A 19,178-nucleotide genomic window follows, 5' to 3' on the forward strand; every position below is an offset into this window, starting at 1 on the left:
TACCGCGGCAGCCTCGGGCACCGGCCCTCTTTTCCCTGGCCCCGGAGTTATATTTGAGACACTTAATAGCCTCTCATAATCTCACCTTTCACTTTTCTTTCCTAGCCGTCACGGCTGTATCGACCTGCTATATTTCCATTGTGGAATTTTTTTTTTTTGTCTGGTAACTTACGTAAGTTAGATTGTCGGACCAGCCATTGCAGCCATTGGAAAACATGTCTCCCAGCCCCTAAGGAATCCAGGCCTTTTAGCGCTCCCCAAATCCAGCCCAAGAATTCAGTGAGCCGTCAGTCCTTCCCAGGAGCTGACGGCACACATTCCTGTAAGATGCCTGGTGGATTTGTACTTGTCTGTGTGCTCCTCCGGTGCTTTTCCTGAAGACTGATTGGGTGGCGTGTGTTTCAACTTTCTTTCCCCTACCGGGAAATAGGAGGAAAAAAAAAAGGTTACAGAAGCACACGTGTTTTCAACATCTAGAAAATACAGCTTTGCAAACAAAATACCAAGGGTTTGCTCTTGGCGTCCTTTATGGATCATTGTCTATTTATGTCTTCCTTCATCTTGTGGTTTGCATGTGTGTGTTTTCCCAGTCTGTCATGTTCAGAGCTTAACAGTCAGATGGGAGACTGAGGCTGTGGGCCTTTCATTTATTTATTAACGACGGGTAGCTATAAAGTTATGGCTTTGTGAGAGCCCTGACTTTGCACTTGCTGACTGTAGTCTGGGCCTTTTCTTTCAAGATGATGTGCGAGGTGATGCCAACCATCAGTGAAGCAGAAGGCCCCCCAGGAGGAAGTGGGAGCCATGGGTCCGGCTCGCCTTCGCAGCCAGATGCAGATTCGCATTTTGAGCAGTTGATGGTGTCCATGCTGGAGGAGAAGGACCGCCTTCTTGAGACGCTGAGAGAGACCCAAGAGACACTGGCGTTAACCCAGGGGAAATTACACGAGGTTGGCCATGAAAGAGATTCCTTGCAGAGGCAGCTCAACACTGCACTTCCGCAGGTACGGATGCTCTTCCCTCTCCTGCAGCTTTACAGATTGGTGTCTGCTAAGTGGTGTCATTTCTGGGAGGTCATCTTGATGGTGTTGGTATTTATAGATGAGTCCTTTGCATGACCATTTGTGAGTTGATGGGGTTCTGGTATTTGTAAGAGCTATAGAGCCAGGTCCTGGGGATTAAAGTTCTCAGGAAAAAAGGTTCTGCCCTTCTGAAGTCATGTGAAAACACCTCGTTACTCTTGTTCCTTTCTTCGGGGCAGCAGGAGGAACTGGATTTGGGGTGGTGCTCCCAAGTTTTTGAAAAAGGACCTTGAAACAGTCAAGCTATGGGATGCCTTTCGATCACTCGTCTTCAGCCGTTTCTTGTTAAATGGGTATTGCCCATGGATTGTGTCATGTATTTCTAATTAACTGATGAAATTGAATGGACAAATAGGATTGGTTTCACAGGAAAATACTTGTACAATCCACCTTTATCAGGACACCTGCGTGTTGTAAATGAAATTTGTTCCAGGAAATAGAAGACTGGACATTGATTCCTTTGGAACTTTCTCCTTGGCAGATGAGAATTCTAAAGCTGCAGTTGTTCATTTAAGTATGTTACGTTTGGACCAGTGTTTCAAACCCGTTGATTATGGAGCTGAATGAGGATTTAATGATAGGTGAAGGGAGAGAATGGCAACTGGAATGTAAGGTAAAAGGCACAGCCTGGTGGGAGAGAGGAAAGTGACTTGGGTGTTTACGAGCTGTCTAGGTGCCGTTTTACTTATTCATAATAGCTGCCTTGATGGTGCTTTCAGGCAGCCCTGAATAGGCACACATTGATGCTTTCGTGGTGGGTCTGCAGCGCTAAATTAGTGAATGAATAATTACTGGCCTTAATGCGTTTCTTGGCTTTAGTCAGCTGTCCTGAAAGATTGATAAGTCCAACATTTGGATTTCTTTTTTAGCAGCAATAATTTAATGTTAGTGCTATAATATTTCCTTTTTTTTTTTTTTTTGGATTAGAGAATCATTAAGTTTTTTCTCATTCCAATCCTCTAAATTGCCAATTGGGTCAGATTTTATTACCAGAAGCTTAGAAGTATTGGTCATATTATGTCTTGCCAGATTTTAGTGTATTTGTAAATCTTTTCAGTTGTATTTTTGTGTATGTGTGATTGTATGTGTGATTGTGATTTTAGTGTATTTGTAAATCTTTTCAGTTGTATTTTTGTGTATGTGTGATTGTATTTGTTTTAATGTAATTTGAGGTAGGTACATATACTGAAGTGTATGTCAAATACATATTTGGTGAGCTAGTTTTTTTAAAGGAGCACAAGGACACAGCAGGGAAGGGACGGAGTTTTGTGCAGTACAGTCTCGTACAGGGGGTTGCCGCACCAGTGGGGTGAGACAGTTGCTCAATGATTTGTTTCTAGCTACTGCGCAGGGTGGTAACCTGGAAATGCCTCATTAAGTAGAGATGGTGTCGCGCAGTCACTCACCACCTAAGCACCCGGGGCCAGCATTTCAGAAACACAGGAACCGTCAAGTAAACGTGTTTTGGACGCTCCCCTTTCTTGGCATTTATCTCCTGTTTGGTGGTTAGCAGTGTAACCAGGTAGGAGGCATATGAATCAGATAAGTACAATTGTTCTCCTGGCACATTATGTAGGCAAGTATATACTTCAAAATTTGAATATAACATACACCAGGAAAATTCACAAATCATAAGTGTACATCTCTGAGTTCTTCACAAGGTGAACACATTCTTGTAACCACCACTAGCTCAGAAAACAGAACGTTTCCAAGCTTCCCAGAAGCCCCTCTTACCTGCTTCAGTAATTGTCCCCCAGAGCTAACTATGCACCCCCCCCCCCCAATTTTTTGGAAGGAATTTTAATTTTATTCCAGTGGTTTTCAATTTTTTTTTAAACCACAGGAACTCTTTCTTCAAGAAAACTTGTATTCAGAATCCCAATATATAAAACAAGTATCAGTAGAAAATGACGGTCTTGACTTTTTAAAAAAATATTTTTATTGATTTCAGAGAGGAAGGGGAGAGAGAGATGGAAACATCAATGATGAGAGAGAGTCATTGATCTGCTGCCTCCTGCACAACCCACACGGGATAAAGCCCGCAACCAGGGCATATGGCCTCACCGTTACCTCCTGGTACATAGGTCGATGTTCAACCACTGAGCCACGCCAGCCTGCCCGCTTTTGACTTTTGGTGATAATTGCTTTGGCATGTTCTTGACTTTATATAAATGCAGTAAAGTAATACGTATATTTTATTTCTTGATTCTTTCATTCAACATTGTATGCGAGATCCATCCATGTTATCTTGTGTAGCTTTGTTTATTCTCATCTGCTGTCTAGTAACCCAATATATGAATGAATATACCATAACTTATTTATTTTTAAAATTGATTTTAGAGAGGGAGGAAGGGAGAGAGAGAAACATTGATGTAAGAGAGATACATCGATTGATAGGCACAACCTTCCAATGCATGGGATACTGCTTTAACCAACTGAGCCACACCAGCCAGGGCTATCATAACTTGTTCTTTCTACTGTTTGTGGGTATCTGGGTTGTTTCTAGTTTTTGCAAATGCTGCCCTGAATATCCTTGCTTGTTTTTTGAGTGCAGATATGTATACATTCCTATTAGGTGTGTTCAAAGGAGTGACAAGTAGTGGTGTCATTTGATCAGCCTCAGTAGACACTGCCCTGAGTGGTGTTGGTACCAGTTTGTACCATCTGCAGTGTGAGCAGTCAGTGGTTCTCTAATATGTGGTCTCATCAGTTCTTTCATTCTCGCTCTCTGGTGGGTGTTGAGTGCATATATGTATGGCAGATTTTCTTTTACGTTCTTGTGTTTGCCTCTTCACTCTCTCAGTGGTATCTTTTGGTAAGAAGTTTTCATTTTGCCCTGACTGGTTTGGCTCAGTGGATAGAGCGTCAGCCTGCGACTCAAGGGTCTCAGGTTCGATTCCAGTCAAGGGCATGTGCCTTGGTTGCGGGCACATACCCCAGTAGAGAGTGTGCAGGAAGCGTCTGAGTGATGTTTCTCTCTCATCGATATTTCTAACTCTCTATCCCTCTCCCTTCCTCTCTGTAAAAAATCAATAAAATATATATTTTTTTAAAAAGAAGAAGTTTTCATTTTAATGTAGCCCAACTGATGCTCTTGGTTCATCATTGCACGATATCATGAAGTTCATGGAGGTGTTTTCCTGTGAAAGCTTTCTTGTTTTATCTGTCACATTTAGATCTATAATCCATCTGAAATTGATTTTTGTTTATGGTGTGAGGTAGGGGCCAAGATCCTTCCCCCACCTGAAATATATAGATATCCAAATGACACCACGTAATTTATTAAGAAGACCATCCTTCCCTAGTGCACTGCAGTGTCGTCTCTGTCATAAATCAAGTCACTGTAAATGTATGGGTCTGTTTCTGGACTCCCCTGTGCCCTTGATCTTTTGGTTATCTTTGCACAAATGCCACACTGTCTAACTTACTGTAGATTTAGTCAGTCTTGATAGCTGGTAATTTAAGTCCTCCAGCTTTGCTCTGATTCATGATTACCTAGCTAATCTTGACCCTTTGTGTTTTCAGATAAATTTTAGGATCTACTTGGCAGTCTCTCCCCAGAAAATGTGCTGGGATTTTAATTGAGATTGCATTAAATCTGTAGACCAATGTGGGAGTACTGACATCTTTTTAATATTGGTCTTATAAGCCATGAACACAAGAAAGTCTACCATTTATTTAGATCTTCTTTAACTTGTCTTAGTATTTTACAGTTTTCTGTATATGTTTAATATGTGTTTAATTTATTCATAGGTATTTGATATTTTTGATGCCATTAAAAATTATATCTTTATGAATTAAATTATGCAATTGTGTATTACTGGTATATAGAGATAGAACTTTTTGGATATTCACTTGCTAAATATATTTCTAATAATAATTATTGTATTTTCTATGCATACACATGTCTGCAAATGACACTTTATTTTTTTTCTTTCCCAGTGCTATACCCATTTTTATTTTTCTTGCCTTATTGTACTGGCTAAGATCTCCAGTACAGTGTTAAGTAGAAGTGATGAGAATAGGTTTCCTTATGTCGCTTCCAATATCAGAGGGAAAGAATTCCGCATTTTACCATTACAAGTGATATTTGATGTAGCTTCTTTGTAGATATTTTTATCAAAATTTGAAACTCCTCTATTTTTAGTTTGCTAAGCATTTTTAAAATAATGAATTAAATTATGTTAACTTTTTTTTACTTAAAAATTTTTCAATTACAGTTGACATTTGATATTATTAGTTTCAGGTGCGCAGCTTAGTGGTTAGATACCTATATAACTTACAGAATGATATTCCCCCATAAGTCCAGTACCTACTTGGTACTATGCATAGTTACCACAATATTATTGACCATATTCCCTATGCTATACTTTATGACTATTTTTATAACTGGCAATTCATACATATTAATCCCTTCCCCCTTTTCACCCAGCCTCCACCTTCTGCCTCCCCTTCTTGATCTGGTGACCATCAGTTTGTATCAAGTGATTTTTCTTTTATGTGGTGGTTTAACTTTAAAAAAATTTTTTGAAATTCTGTAATAATCCCAACCTGACCTCAGTGTATTCTTCTTTCACTGTTTTTGTTGTTGTTAATATTTTTTAGAATTATTTCATCTGCATTCATGAGAAATTGGTCTGTAATTTTACTTTTTGAATTGTCTTATTGAAAGTGTTTATTTGACAGTGTTTCCAACTTGGCAATAAATGATGGTGATTTAGTTATAATTAAATAGAAATGAGTATATGAAAGCCTAATGAAGTTCAGAGAAGTATTATGTTTCAATACATGTATGTTATCTACTTGCCCAATAAAATTTTATGCTTCTATTATAATTAACTAGGAATGAACTTATTTCAGTTTTTTAAAAGAACAATTTCTAGTCTCAAAATTCTTATTTTGTTACATCCTCATTGAAAACCTAATTGAGAGTCAAGAAACGTATCTTGTAATGAGTCAAGCAAAAACAGTGTAGACATTAGTGTAGCCTTGCAAGTAAATTATAATTGAAACTGGAATCTTGATGAATCTGTAGCATCCAACACTTTTCTGCACTGAATGTCTCTGACGCTAAATATCGAGCTCCGTGCTTTACAGTCCATTCTTTTTGTTGGGTTTGGTCAGGGCTATGCTGGTCTCATAAAACAAGGTGGGAGTGTTCCTCATGGGTTCCCAGAAGAGTTCCTGTGAGACTGGTGTTCTTTTCCCTTAGATTTTTGGAAGAAGCTGGTGTAGGGTTTGTTTTTGTGTGTGAGAAGGCTTTAATTTCAGATTCCGTTTCTTACATGGAAATAGGATTTTTCTTATTTTCTGTTTCTTGTGTCTGTTTAGGTAGGCTTTTTTCCCCCCTAGGAATTCACTCAGGTCACCTGAACTTTTCAGTTAATGAGTGTGAAGTGGCTCATGTCCCCTTTACAATTATTTGATATTGGTCACTGTGCTTTATTTTTCTTGCTGGTCTTGCTAGGGGTTTATCAATTGTATTAATCCTTTCAAAGAACCAACTTTTGGCTTTATTGATTTTTTTTTCTATGTAATTTTTGTTTTCTATTTCATTTTTTTCCCTTCCATCTACTTTTTAATTGCTGTTCTTTTTTCTGGTTTCTTGAGATAGATGCTTAATTGATTTTTAGCTTTTCTTCTTTTCCAATATATGTGTTTAAGACTGTAAGTTTCCCTCTAAGCACACCTTTAGTTGCATTCCACAAGTTTTGATAAGCCAAATTTTTATTCTTTTAGGTAAAAATATTAAATGGTGTGGCTCAGTGGTTGAGCATCGACCCATGAACCAGGAGGTCACCTGTTCAATTCCCAGTCAGGGCATATGCCCAGGTTTTGGGCTGATCCCCAGCAGGGGGTGTGCAGGAGGCAGCTGATCGATGTTGATGTTTCTCATCGATGTTTCTGTCTCTCCTTCCTTCCTCTCTCTCTCAAAAAAAATTAATAAAAACATATTAAAATATTTAAAATTTTGTCATTGTAGTATCTTTTTTTGTCATAAAGTTTTTAGAAAGTATACTACTTCCCAATGTTTGGGGGATTTTCTATTTATCTTTGTGTTGATTTCTAGCTTAATTTCATGAAGATACCTGTCTTAGTCTTTTCAGGCTACTATAACAGTACCATAGACTAGCTGTCTTATAAACAACAGAATTTATTTCTCATGGTCTGGAGGCTGGGAAGTCCAAGGTCTTGGTGCCAGATGATTCGATGTCGGATGAGCCTGCTTCCTGGTGTATAGATGGCCAGCTTCTCACTGTCCTCACATGGTGGCAGGGCAAAGGAGCTCTGTCCACTCATGACCTAATCACCTCCCAAAGTTCCTACCTTCTCAAACCATCTCCTTGGGGCAGGGTGGAGGATTTGGAGGGACATAAACTGTCAATCCACTGCAATTCCTAAGTAGACTGCATTATTTCAGTCCTGTGAGATGTGTTGAGCTTGCCTGATGATGAGACAGCATATATTCATTTTTGTGAACTCTTCCTTGGGTACTTGAAAATAATGAATATTGGTGGGAAAGCAGTGTTTTAAGTATATCAGATCAGATTTGTTTGAAAGCAACAAACGAGATTTTTGAAACACATTTCTCTCAGAGAACTCTTGTATATGAAACTGAGAAAAGAGAATCCGATTGTTCAGGTTGAGTTTTGGGTGGGACCCCAAATTTTGCCCGTGTCTCTCCCAGTCTGCTAATCCCTGAGACAGGAGTGTATATAAGACTCAGACACCCTAACGAATAAGGTGGTGGTGTTTTTTTTAATGTTTTATTAATTTTGGAAAGAGAGAAAAAAACATCAATGTGAGAGAGAAACATCGATCAGCTGCCTCCCGTACTCACCCAACCAGGAACAAACCTGCAACCTGGGCATGTGCCCTGACTGGGAATTGAACCTGAGACCTTCTGATGCGTGGGACAACCCCAATCACCTGAGCCACACCAGCCAGGCCTGAACAGGTTCTTAAAAATCACAACTCAGCCAGGTTGGTGTTGCTCAGTGGTTGAGCGTGGACCCATGAACCAGGAGGTCAAAGTTCAATTCCCTTCAGGGCACATCCATCCCCAGTGGGGGGCATACAGGAGGCAGCCGATCAATGATTCTCTCATCATTAATGTTTCTATCTTTCCCTCTCCCTTCCTCTCTCTAAAATCAATAAAAATATATTTGTGGGGGCGGGAATCACAACTTAGTGAGAAGTAAGCCTACCTACATCAGATGTGTCGATTGTCACAGCAGAGGTTTAGGGGAAGCTGGTGGCAGTATCAAGTGTGCTGGGTGGATTGGAAAGGGAAGCAGGTGGAAGCAGACTTGTCGGGAGGATGAGATCTGGAAAAGCTCTGATGCTGGGGAGACAAAGAAACTGGGGTAGAGACGCTCCTGAACATTGGACAGTGCAGCTCCCGCCCCCCACAGGGAAGTGTATGCAGCCAGGGGCCGGGGTGGAGGGGCTGCAGGGGTCACAGCCAGAGGCGGTGCAGCGCTCAACTGTAATTCCGTTTTCAGGGCTTTCAACAAGGCGATCAGGCACGGGTTGAGCTTAAGTCAGTGCACAAGTTAGGGAGACCGACCTCCTAATCAGGGTGCGGTAAAGTTAGTCAAGGCCTCCTCACTGAGCGTAGGCTTCTATGATGGTCCCCCTGGTGTGCCTCACTGACTTGGCAGAACCTCGCTCAGGAGACCGGGCTTGTTTCCATGGTTCCTAGTTTATGAAACGGTTAAATATATCCTTTCCAAGTAGCACTGGCCATTTGTATCTTCTCTCTTTTGCACAACTTGCCATCTTTTTTAAAGCCTTGTCTTCCTCTGTGTCAGCACCATTAATTGTCTGCATGAGACAGAGCCTTCCACTCTTTTTTTTTTAAAGAAAGGTGGGGGAGGGTATTGATTTCAGAGAGAGGAAGGAAGGAATAGAAACATCAATGATGAGAGAGAATCATTGATCGGCTGCCTTCTGCATGACCCCTACTGGGGATCAAACCTGCAACCAAGGTACATACCCTTGACCGGAAAATGAATCTGTGACCCTTAGGTATGTCGGCTGACACTCTAACTGCAGAACAACACTGGCCAGGGCCACAGTGGTCACTTTCTTATTTTTAAATATATTTTTATTGATTTCAGAGAGGGAGGGAGAGGGAGAAACATCAATGATGAGAGAGAATCATTGATCGGCTGCCTTCTGCATGACCCCTACTGGTGTTCGAGCCCAAAACCTGGACATGTGCCCTGACCAGGAATCAAACCGTGACCTCCTAGTTCATAAGTTGATGCTCAACCACTGAGCCACACCAGCCAGGTGAGCCTTCCACTTTCAGTTGAGGCCCTCAGGTTCCGAGTTCCATTTCCCCGGGAGACCGTGGTAGAGGCAGACAGAATCCCTGTCTTTCGAGAGCTGACATATCAAACTGCTTCTCAACAGAAGTACAGGTTGTGAGGTGTATCTTCACAGACGACGTAGTTAGAAAGACACAGCCAAGGCTGCGTGAGGTGTGCTGTCTGTGGCACACTGGGGTCCAGGAGTGACCCAGAAAATGCCTGTGGAGGGTCTCTTTTGGTCAAAGACCCAGAGGCTGAGAGAAGCCAGCCGTGAGACCTTCCCCAGCACTGTGACTGCAGGGGCTAAGGCCAGAGGCAAGGAAGAACTTGGCCATGGTTCACACCATGGAAGTGAGGCCATTGTTGCTGCAGTGCGTCAGGTGAGGGGGGCAGGTGGGCAGTCAGAGCCTTGCCTGCCAAAGAGTGATGGTTTCTTTTCTTTTTTTCTTTTTTTTATTGCTTAAAGTATTACAAAGGGTATTACATATGTGTCCTTTTTTTTACCCCGCCCTTGACAATCCCCTGGCCTCCCCTACCCCCCAGTGTCTTATGTCCATTGGTTATGCTTATATGCATGCATACAAGTCCTTCAGTTGATCTCTTACCCCCAACCCTCCCTGGCCTTCCCGCTGCAGTTTGACAATCTGTGTGAGGCAGCTCTGCTTCTGTATCTATTATTGTTCATAAGTTTATAATGGTCTTTATTATCCATGAATGAGTGAGATCATGTGGTATTTTTCCTTCATTGACTGGCTTATTTCACTTAACATAATGCTCTCCAGTTCTGTCCATGCCGTTGCAAATGGTAAGAGTTCCTTCTTTTTTACAGCAGCATAGTATTCCATCGTGTAGATGTACCACAGTTTTCTAATCCATTCATCTACTGATGGGCACTTAGGCTGTTTCCAGATCTTAGCTATGGTGAATTGTGCTGCTATGAACATATGGGTGCACATATCCTTTCTGATTGGTGTTTCTGGTTTCTTTAAATACTGTCACAGGCCAGGTGGAGAGATTAACAAGGTTTGTTGGGATGTTTTTAGATCATGCTTATGCTGCTTAGAGAATGGGTTGGGGGTGGGGGCAAGAATGGACACAAGGTGGGAACCATTGGTTAGAGTGGTCACTTATTTTTTCATATTTTTTTGGCTAATCCTCACCAGAGGATATTTTTTTCCATTGATTTTTTTTTTTTTTTTTTTAGAGAGTGGAAAGGAGGTGGGGGGAGTAGAGAGAGAGAGAAACATGGATGTGAGTCATATCAATTGGCTGCCTCCCATATGTGCCCCAGCCGGGGTGGGGATTAAACCTGCAACCCAGGTACATGCCCTTGACAGGGAATCAAACCCAAAACCCTTCTGTTCTTGGGCTGACATTCCAACCACTGAGCCAAACCAGCCAGGGCAACATTATTTTCTTTATCCTATTTAGATATTTAGTACCTTATTGTTATAATTATCCTACTGAGTCAAGTTTTAGAATTGTTTGTATAATTCTTTTGAGTTTTGGAATAAATATATCTTAAGAATATATGCAACCCAGCCCTGGCCAGTGTGACTCAGTTGGTTGGAGAGTCCTCCTGTCTACTAAAAGATTTCGGGTTCGATCCCTGGTTGGGGAGTGTACGGGAGGTGACTGAGCAATGTTTTCCCTCTCTCTCTCTCTCTCTCTCTCTTTTTTTTTTTTTTTTAAATATATTTTATTGATTTTCTACAGAGAGGAAGGGAGAGAGATAGAGAGTCAGAAACATCGATCAGCTGCCTCCTGCACATCTCCCACTGGGGATGTGCCCGCAACCCAGGTACATGCCCTTGACCGGAATCGAACCTGGGACCCCTCAGTCCGCAGGCCGATGCTCTATCCACTGAGCCAAACCGGTTTCAGCTCTCTCTCTCTCTTTCCTTCCCTGCCTCTCTCTAAAATCAATTTGAAAAAAAGAATATATACAAATTGACCCTTGCACAAAATGGATTTGAACTGTGCAGAACCCATATATGTGCAGACCACATATATGCAATTTTTGTTTTCAGTATACACATACGGTACTATAAATGTATTTTATCTTTCTTGATTTTCTTTAAGTTACTTTATTGTAAGCATACAGTATATAACCTAACATACAAAATATGTGTTAATTGACTGTTTATGTGATCGGTAAGGCTTCAGTCAAGAGTAGGTCATGAGTAAAGTTTTTGGAGAGTCAGAAGTTATATGCAGGCACATTTTTGACTGCATGGGCAGGTCAGTGCCCCTAAGCCAACCTCCCCCATTGTTTAAGTGTCAAGTGTAGTTAGAATAATACGTTTTAAAGCAATAGGAAGTAACATAGCCACACAAAATTTGATAACACAGTTAGGTTCATTTGTTTTTGATTATTCTTAATTTTAGGGTCTGCCTTTTTTGTTTGGAATATAATTTTTTTCCAAATACATAAAATGTTTATATGATCCAAAAATCAGAACCACAAAACTAGGCATACTCAGAAGTCTTGCCCCTCCCATCTCTGTCCACCCACCTCTCATAGGTGGGATGACCATGTGCCCCAGTTTGCATGAATAGTCCTGGGTTTTGCTTCTTTTCAAGTCCTGGGTACAGCTTCTTTTCAAGTATTTCCGTTCTGTGTCAGGGCTCAAATAAGCTCTTGGAGGCTAGCCTTGTAAAGTCAGGTTCTAATGACTGGTGTCATTTCTGGGGTAAAGTTGACTTTGATTTCAAAGAATTTATGCATGAACTTGAATATGCCACCTGTTTGTAAATTGTCTAGAATCATCTATATCAACCATTTTTCGTAATTTGAATGTCAGATTGATTAAGTGAACCTTTGTCCCTTCTTTGTTCTTTAGAGAGAAAAACTTAAAATGCAGCGAAACGTTGGCAGATAATTTTAATTATTTCAGAGGAGTTTCGCTCTACTGAATGCCTGACAGGCAGGCTGAGTGAGGTGGTCTGTGGTCTGGGCTCGTCGTCTGACCTCTTTCTCTGGAGGGTCACCCCTTGTCCCAGGCCTGGGCTGCCTCTGCGTGAGCCCTGGGATCTTGACAGCGTCTGTCCTGTTTTCCAGGAGTTTGCAGCACTTACTAAAGAGCTCAATGTGTGCAGGGAGCAGCTGCTTGAGCGGGAAGAAGAAATTGCTGAACTGAAGGCAGAAAGAAACAACACCAGGGTGAGTCTGATCTGCGTGCTCTCACACTGGCCTCTGGGTCGCTGTCCAGAGCTGCGCTGGCGCTGCTGGCTTTACTCTTTGATCAAAGACGATCCACTCCGTCTGGCTTCAAGCACAGTTTCAACATCTCCTGTGACTCAACTGCATTTGATCAGTTCAGTGTTCTCAGTCCTGGCTTGAAATTGATGATGAGAAGAACTAATATTTTAATACAGTTGAGAGGGCTCTCTCTGACTTTAGACCAAATTGAAGGGAGTCAGACTCGTGTTAGCATGTGGGTGAAGGGAGTTATTTGCTCCAGGTTCAAATACGATACTCAGAGTGTTCCTTAAACGTGTTTGATTTTGGCCTTTCTTGTAGCTGCTGCTAGAACATTTAGAGTGCCTTGTCTCCAGGCACGAGCGGTCTCTCCGGATGACCGTGGTGAAGAGACAGGCGCAGTCCCCGGCAGGCGTGTCCAGCGAGGTGGAAGTCCTCAAAGCACTCAAGTCATTGTTTGAGCACCACAAAGCTCTGGATGAAAAGGTACAGCAGCCCCGCAGTTATTCTTGGCTTGAACATGTGCCGCATTGCTCCGTGGCCATCATGGATGTGCACAACTTAAACTCTTACAAAGTTTTCCTGTGAGAAGACAGAGTTCTGTATAGGTAAAAAGTATTAGTCTGCATAAATGTTTTAAATTTTTGTTGTTTTGTTACATATTTTTATTGATTTCAGAGAGGAAGGGAGAGTTCGAGAGAGATAGAAACATCAGTGATAAGAGAGAATCATTGATTGGCTGCTCCTGCATGCCCCACACTGGGGATCGAGCCCGCATGCCGGCATGTGCCCTGAATGGGAATCGAACCGTGACCTCCTGGTTCATAGGTCGATGCTCAGCCACTGAGCTATGCCAGCCAGGCTTAAAGTTTATTCCATTCTGTATATTGATTTGTTATTAAAAATTGAATAGTATAATTTAGGGAGAAGATTTTTCTAAATTTTAAAGCTATTAAGCTATTAACAAACGGCTTTTCTTGACATTAACATCATGAAAGACGTTAAGGTATACTGTTGTGTTATGTTAGAATGATGGTGAATTAGAATTGCTGTCATTAAGCATTAAATAAATATGCACACACTTCAACCCTGTTTGCTTTCAGGTGAGGGAGCGCCTACGAGTAGCACTTGAAAGGTGTAGTTTGCTGGAAGAAGAGCTGGGTGCCACCCACAAAGAGGTAAGTTTGGTACATCACATGGTTTGAATTGAGGGTTTTTCATTTTTATCTCGTAATTTAAAAAAAATTATGAAGACTGTGCCAGTGGATATCAGGTGCTGTTTGTATTTCTGAGTGAGGACCAGCCCCTGGAGTCAGTGTAAGGACTGGTGAATGGCACTTTCCTTCCAGAGTTGCAGGATATCTCTTAGCACCACCTGTCCAGTAGGGAGTAAGTTCTGGTTTTACTAATCCGGCCATAGTCCGGATGGCTGACGTCCCCATGGATATATTCTTATATTATGTTTACAGTTGGTAGTTGTGTTTTTCCAAAACGAGTTTTGCTATCTTTACTTAGTTCTTTACTCTCATATTCGATTTTTTGGTTTTAGCTGATGATTCTTAAAGAACAGAATAATCAGAAAAAAACACTGACAGATGGGGTGCTTGACATAAATCATGAACAAGAAAACACACCCAGCACGAATGGAAAGGCAAGTCCTTGGCTCTCTCTGTCTCTTTCTAAGTCCTGGTTTCACCTGTCCACGGTCTGCACGGGACTGTGGGGAACGCTGGGCCACAGCCCAGTCCAGTCCAGCCTCGCGCCCACGGAAGGTGTGGTCCAGCTGACTGCATACATTCATTTGATGTCTCCCTGTGTCCCAGAAGCACTTTGCTTCCTAGCTCCTCAGATGAGGCTGCTTAAGAGTTCTTTTCTCCCCATCAGAGATCCTCTGATGGTTCTTTAAGCCACGAGGAAGACCTTGCTAAAGTGATGGAGCTGCAGGAAGTCATAGACAAGCAGGCCCGGGAGCAGAGCCAGATGAAGGAGCGCCTGGCCGCCCTCTCCACCCACGTGGCGGAGCTGGAGGAGGACCTGGACACGGCCCGGAAGGACCTCATCAAGTCCGAGGAGGTGAACACGAAGCTGCAGCGAGATGTGCGGGAGGTAAGCGAGCCCACAGATTGCAGCGCCATCCATCATCGGGCCAAATGCTGGGGTGTTCTGAAAGTTTGATTGTTTTACTCCTTTTGTCCCTTACTCTCCCAATTGCTTCCAACCTTCGAATCAGTGTATACGTAATAGCAAAACAGAACGGTGCTGTGAGACCGTGATAGGTGACCTCCCTGTTCTGCTGGTGCAGTCTCCTTTCCCCAAGGTCTGGAAAGGTGGAGACCTGGTCCAGCTGCTCATTAGACTGGCGGCGGCAGAAGGGACAGGAGGCCACCCTTCTGGTCATGCTACTGCATGACTGTGTAACGCCCTGGTTGTGGAGTCCTGATTTCTGCAAGGTCTGGGCGGTCTGAACCTAGTCTCCACCATGACACACACGTGAACATGTCGGTGTTGGTGTTTGGTGTGCTGCTAGTTCACTGATCTGCTGTCTGCGTTGTCTGCTGACTGTTCAGAGCGTTAGCGATCTCCTAGCCTTTATATGTCCTGTCCCCAAAGGAATCATTGATACTAAATGCCGGGGTCAGACAGACAGTGAGTGTGCTCACATGGGTCATCAGGATGATGCTGTCACGTTGCGTAGAAATGCACTCCTATCTGGCAGACGGTTCCTTCTGTATGTATAAGAATTTATAATCATCATTATAAAAGCCAGTGAGGGCTGCATACTTTCTCTGGCATCGCCCCTCCCCCTTCACTTTATGCTCTTCTTTGTAAACAAGACAAACACCCCACCTCTTCTCCCCGGGAGACCATCTCAGCCAGGACTCTCAGAAAGAGCCTTTCAGACCCTCACAGGAGTAGATAGAGTGTAACCTGTTATGGTTTAGTTACATTGTTCTCTGGCAACAGGCAGTATTTATGTGGCAGAGTGTAATATGCAGAGAATTTTGTTTTGTTTTTTGTTTTTTTGTTTTTTTTTTTTAATATATTTTATTGATTTCCCACAGAGAGGAAGGGAGAGAGACAGAGAGTTAGAAACATCGATGAGAGAGAAACATCGATCAGCTGCCTCCTGCACATCTCCCACTGGGGATGTGCCCGCAACCCAGGCACATGCCCTTGACCGGAATCGAACCCGGGACCCCCCAGTCCGCAGGCCGACGCTCTATCCACTGAGCCAAACCGGCTTCGGCGAGAATTTTGAAATCTTTTTTTAAAGACCTGTCACTTTTAATATTAAGACTTTGCTAACATTAGTTACTTAGTCAATGGGGAAGCACCTAAAATGAATTTCTACATGGGGACAGGAATTGCATGAGCAGAAAGTTCGACCCTAGTTTCAGTGTTTAATACTGTGTAAGAGAATTATTTTCACAGGATTAGGCTTTTGAAGGCTGTATACAGTTAACTTAAACTTTGACTTCCATTTCCATTCATTCATTTGATCTCCTTACATTTTTTTAAAAATATATGTTTTAACTTCAGAGAGGAAGGGAGAGCGAAAGAGGAATAGAAACATCAATGATGAGAGAGAATCATTGATTGGCTGCCTCCTACATGCCCCCTACTGGGGATCGAGCCTGCAACCCGGGCATGTGCCCTGACTGGGAATCGAACCGTGACCTCCTATTTCCTAGGTCAACGCTCAACCACTGAACCACACCAGCCGAGTGTCATGATTTCCTTAATTTTGTGGTAATTGGATGTGATTTCATCCAACTTGTACCCAAGAAAATGACACTGGTGTCTGTCATGTCCATTGAGGGACCACCCCTTGTCCTGGTTGATGAACCCTCTTGTACCGTGAGGCAGATACCTTCCCCTCCTGGAATTCGTGCAATATTTCGATATTTCATTGTACATTTTTTTGGAAATACTACGTAGAAAAGGGTAAGCTTGGTTAACTGAGTGGCCAGACATAGTGTTAAGACAGGGAGTGCTGGCAAATGGTATAGGTGCATGTTTATGATATTTGAAGTAGGCACGTTTTCATTCACATTGCTGAAAATTGACCTATCAATTTAATTTTGGAGGCACTAATTTTATATCTGATTTGAAAATTAGGGTTTAGTCCAGTTTTTTCTCTTCAGCATGTTGATGTGTTCCCTGTTACTTACCTTCCCCTCTGAATGCTGTGTAGGCCATGGCGCAGAAGGAAGACATGGAGGAGCGGATCAACACCCTGGAGGAGCGCTACCTCGCAGCCCAGCGCGAGGCCACCTCTGTGCACGACCTCAACGACAAGCTGGAAAACGAAATTGCCAACAAGGACTCTATGCATCGACAGGTAGTGTTCTTAAGGAACTTGGTCTCGCTTTTCCAGTTAATTACTAAGGAAGTTAGAGCCCTTTTTCCTGTGACTTTCATGTTGGCGTCAAGTCCAAAGTAAAGTTTTTATGATCTCAGACTATTATGTTTGAAAAGTATGGGTTATTTTAATTAACAGTTTTAATTATGTAGGATTTGGTTTTACCATTTTATAGAGTTACACTCCTTGATTCTTCTGTTTTGTTTCATTAATCTGTTGTTTGTCAGCCTGTTTACCTAAGAAACAGAGTGGCAAAGACCTTCCCATTTCGAAGCAGTGGGCTGCTTGTGAGTGACTGGGGTCAGTAAATGGTGGGTTTAGCAAGGCAGCCTGCAGGGAGCGTTCACCTCTGGTGATTCCACAGCCACACCCGTTCTTGTTCCTCTGGAGTCTCAGGTAGTCAGTTAACTCGAAAACTGAATCCACTTCTGAAAATAAAGTGAGTTTGTCTAGTATATTATAAAGTATATCCTTAGCGCCCAAGTTAAAATAATAAATAAAATACTGGGAAGTTATAAATTAGAATGTGGAATGCTGTTTAAGAGCATGTAAGATGCTCACAATACTGAGTTTAAAAGACAGGTCACAAAATTTTCTGAGGGTTTGAAAGCATAATATATTGTATATGTGTAACAGGTTTAAAATTGTGAGTACTCAAAACAGTTTACTCTTGGTTATTATGTATTGATTATTGTATTATTAGATGTATTATAACTGTAAACCTACTTTTGTCTACCCATATATATGCAGGCAGAGAAAGGGAAGAAAGCTGAATATAAACAAATGCTAACATCTCAGGAACCTGAACTTATAAATGAGTTCTGAGTTTTCTTTTTTAAAAAAAATTCTTCTGTCTGCATTTTCTACATTGAAATTTTTGTAGAGTATGAGGATTTTTTTAAAAAGACTAATCATACATTTACAAAAATAACTTGAGCCCAGCTGGCTTGGCTCAGTGGTTGAGCGTCAACCTATGAACAAGGGGGTCACAGTTCGATTCCCGGGCTGGGTACATCCCCAGGTTGCAGGCTCAATCCCCAGTGTGGGGTATACAGGAGGCAGCCGATCAGTGATTCTCTCTCATCGATGTTTCTATCTCTCTCCTTCTCCCTTCCTCCATGAAATCAATAAAAATATATTAAAAAACAAAAATAACTTGAGAGGCATTTCGTAGGCATCCTCTTGGGGCGGGGGGGGGGGGGAGGGGGGGGGCTTCCTTTCTGAGGATATGGAGCACGCCGTGGTGGTCAACTGTGAGAGGGGCCTGGTTCTCCTCAGTCCCCACTGAAAAGGGACCAGCATGTTTCTTTAATGTGTAGAAACTTGTATTTCTGGGAAGATTTCTTTAACGATACTTAGGAAAGGCAAGTACTCTGGCCAGAGGTGTTTTGCAATTGAAGTCAAGCCCAAGAAAGTGGGTGTGAACTCCTCACAGGAAGAGTTCTCCCATCAGAACTAACTTCGATGTCAGCATTCAGATTTGTCTTAGTTTATTAAAGACAGAGTGGCTGCCCCAGCTGCTGTGGCTCAGGTGGTTGGGCATCGTCCTGTGCACCCAGAGGTTGCCGGTTGGATTCTGATTAGGGCACATGCCCAGGTTGCAGGCTCAATCATCAGTAGGGGGCTTGCAGGGGGCAGCTGATCGATGATTCTATCATCATTGATGTTTCTATCTCTCTCTCCCTCTCCCTCTCTAAAATCAATAAAATATATTTTAAAAAACACACACACACAAACCAGAATGACTGGAAGACCTGTTCCCACTCGCTTCTCTGCTCTCTCTCCACAGACTGAGGATAAGAACCGCCAGTTGCAGGAGCGCTTGGAGCTGGCGGAGCAGAAGCTGCAGCAGACCCTGCGGAAGGCGGAGACACTCCCCGAGGTGGAGGCTGAGCTGGCCCAGCGGGTGGCCGCGCTCTCCAAGGTGCTTCCCCGGCTTCCTTCCCTTACACACGGGGCTTTGATTGGCGGGGTGGTTTGTTCATGGATCTTGGTCATTGGTCTTACATCGGTAGCCCAAAATCCCTGAAATAGCCAGACTGGTTTTTAGTGCTATTTTGTTTGAGAGTGGAACACTTCTTAAATGTCAGGCATACCCCCAGTTATTTGTTATCCTGATGTTGATTTCCCTCCAGTTTGTCAAACGTGTACTGTTTGTCCCCAGCGTGGGTGCTCTAAGAGTCACTGCTTCTTGGAGTTAAGTCAGCAGCTCA

At 42.6% G+C, this 19,178-nt stretch overlaps 1 protein-coding gene across 8 annotated transcripts in view; it reads left to right on the forward strand.

Annotated features, from left to right (window-relative positions):
• PPFIA1 (PTPRF interacting protein alpha 1) overlaps window positions 1–19,178 on the forward strand; it is a 54,324-nt gene that overhangs the window by 1,542 nt on the left and 33,604 nt on the right. For 5 of the 8 annotated variants that reach the window (XM_023761803.1, XM_023761802.1, XM_023761801.1 and 2 more), the window contains exons 2-9: window positions 741–1,004; window positions 12,462–12,563; window positions 12,924–13,088; window positions 13,706–13,780; window positions 14,152–14,253; window positions 14,487–14,708; window positions 16,798–16,944; window positions 18,755–18,889. In XM_023761803.1, coding sequence (XP_023617571.1) covers window positions 741–1,004; window positions 12,462–12,563; window positions 12,924–13,088; window positions 13,706–13,780; window positions 14,152–14,253; window positions 14,487–14,708; window positions 16,798–16,944; window positions 18,755–18,889 — 1,212 coding nt within the window. Of the gene's footprint in view, window positions 1–618; window positions 1,005–12,461; window positions 12,564–12,923; window positions 13,211–13,705; window positions 13,781–14,151; window positions 14,254–14,486; window positions 14,709–16,797; window positions 16,945–18,754; window positions 18,890–19,178 lie in introns of those variants that run through there. The other 3 variants (XM_023761799.1, XM_006098051.3, XM_023761804.1) reach the window with 3 other exon arrangements.

Source organism: Myotis lucifugus, unplaced genomic scaffold, assembly GCF_000147115.1.
Source record: "Myotis lucifugus unplaced genomic scaffold, Myoluc2.0 scaffold_218, whole genome shotgun sequence".
Taxonomy (NCBI): domain Eukaryota; kingdom Metazoa; phylum Chordata; class Mammalia; order Chiroptera; family Vespertilionidae; genus Myotis; species Myotis lucifugus.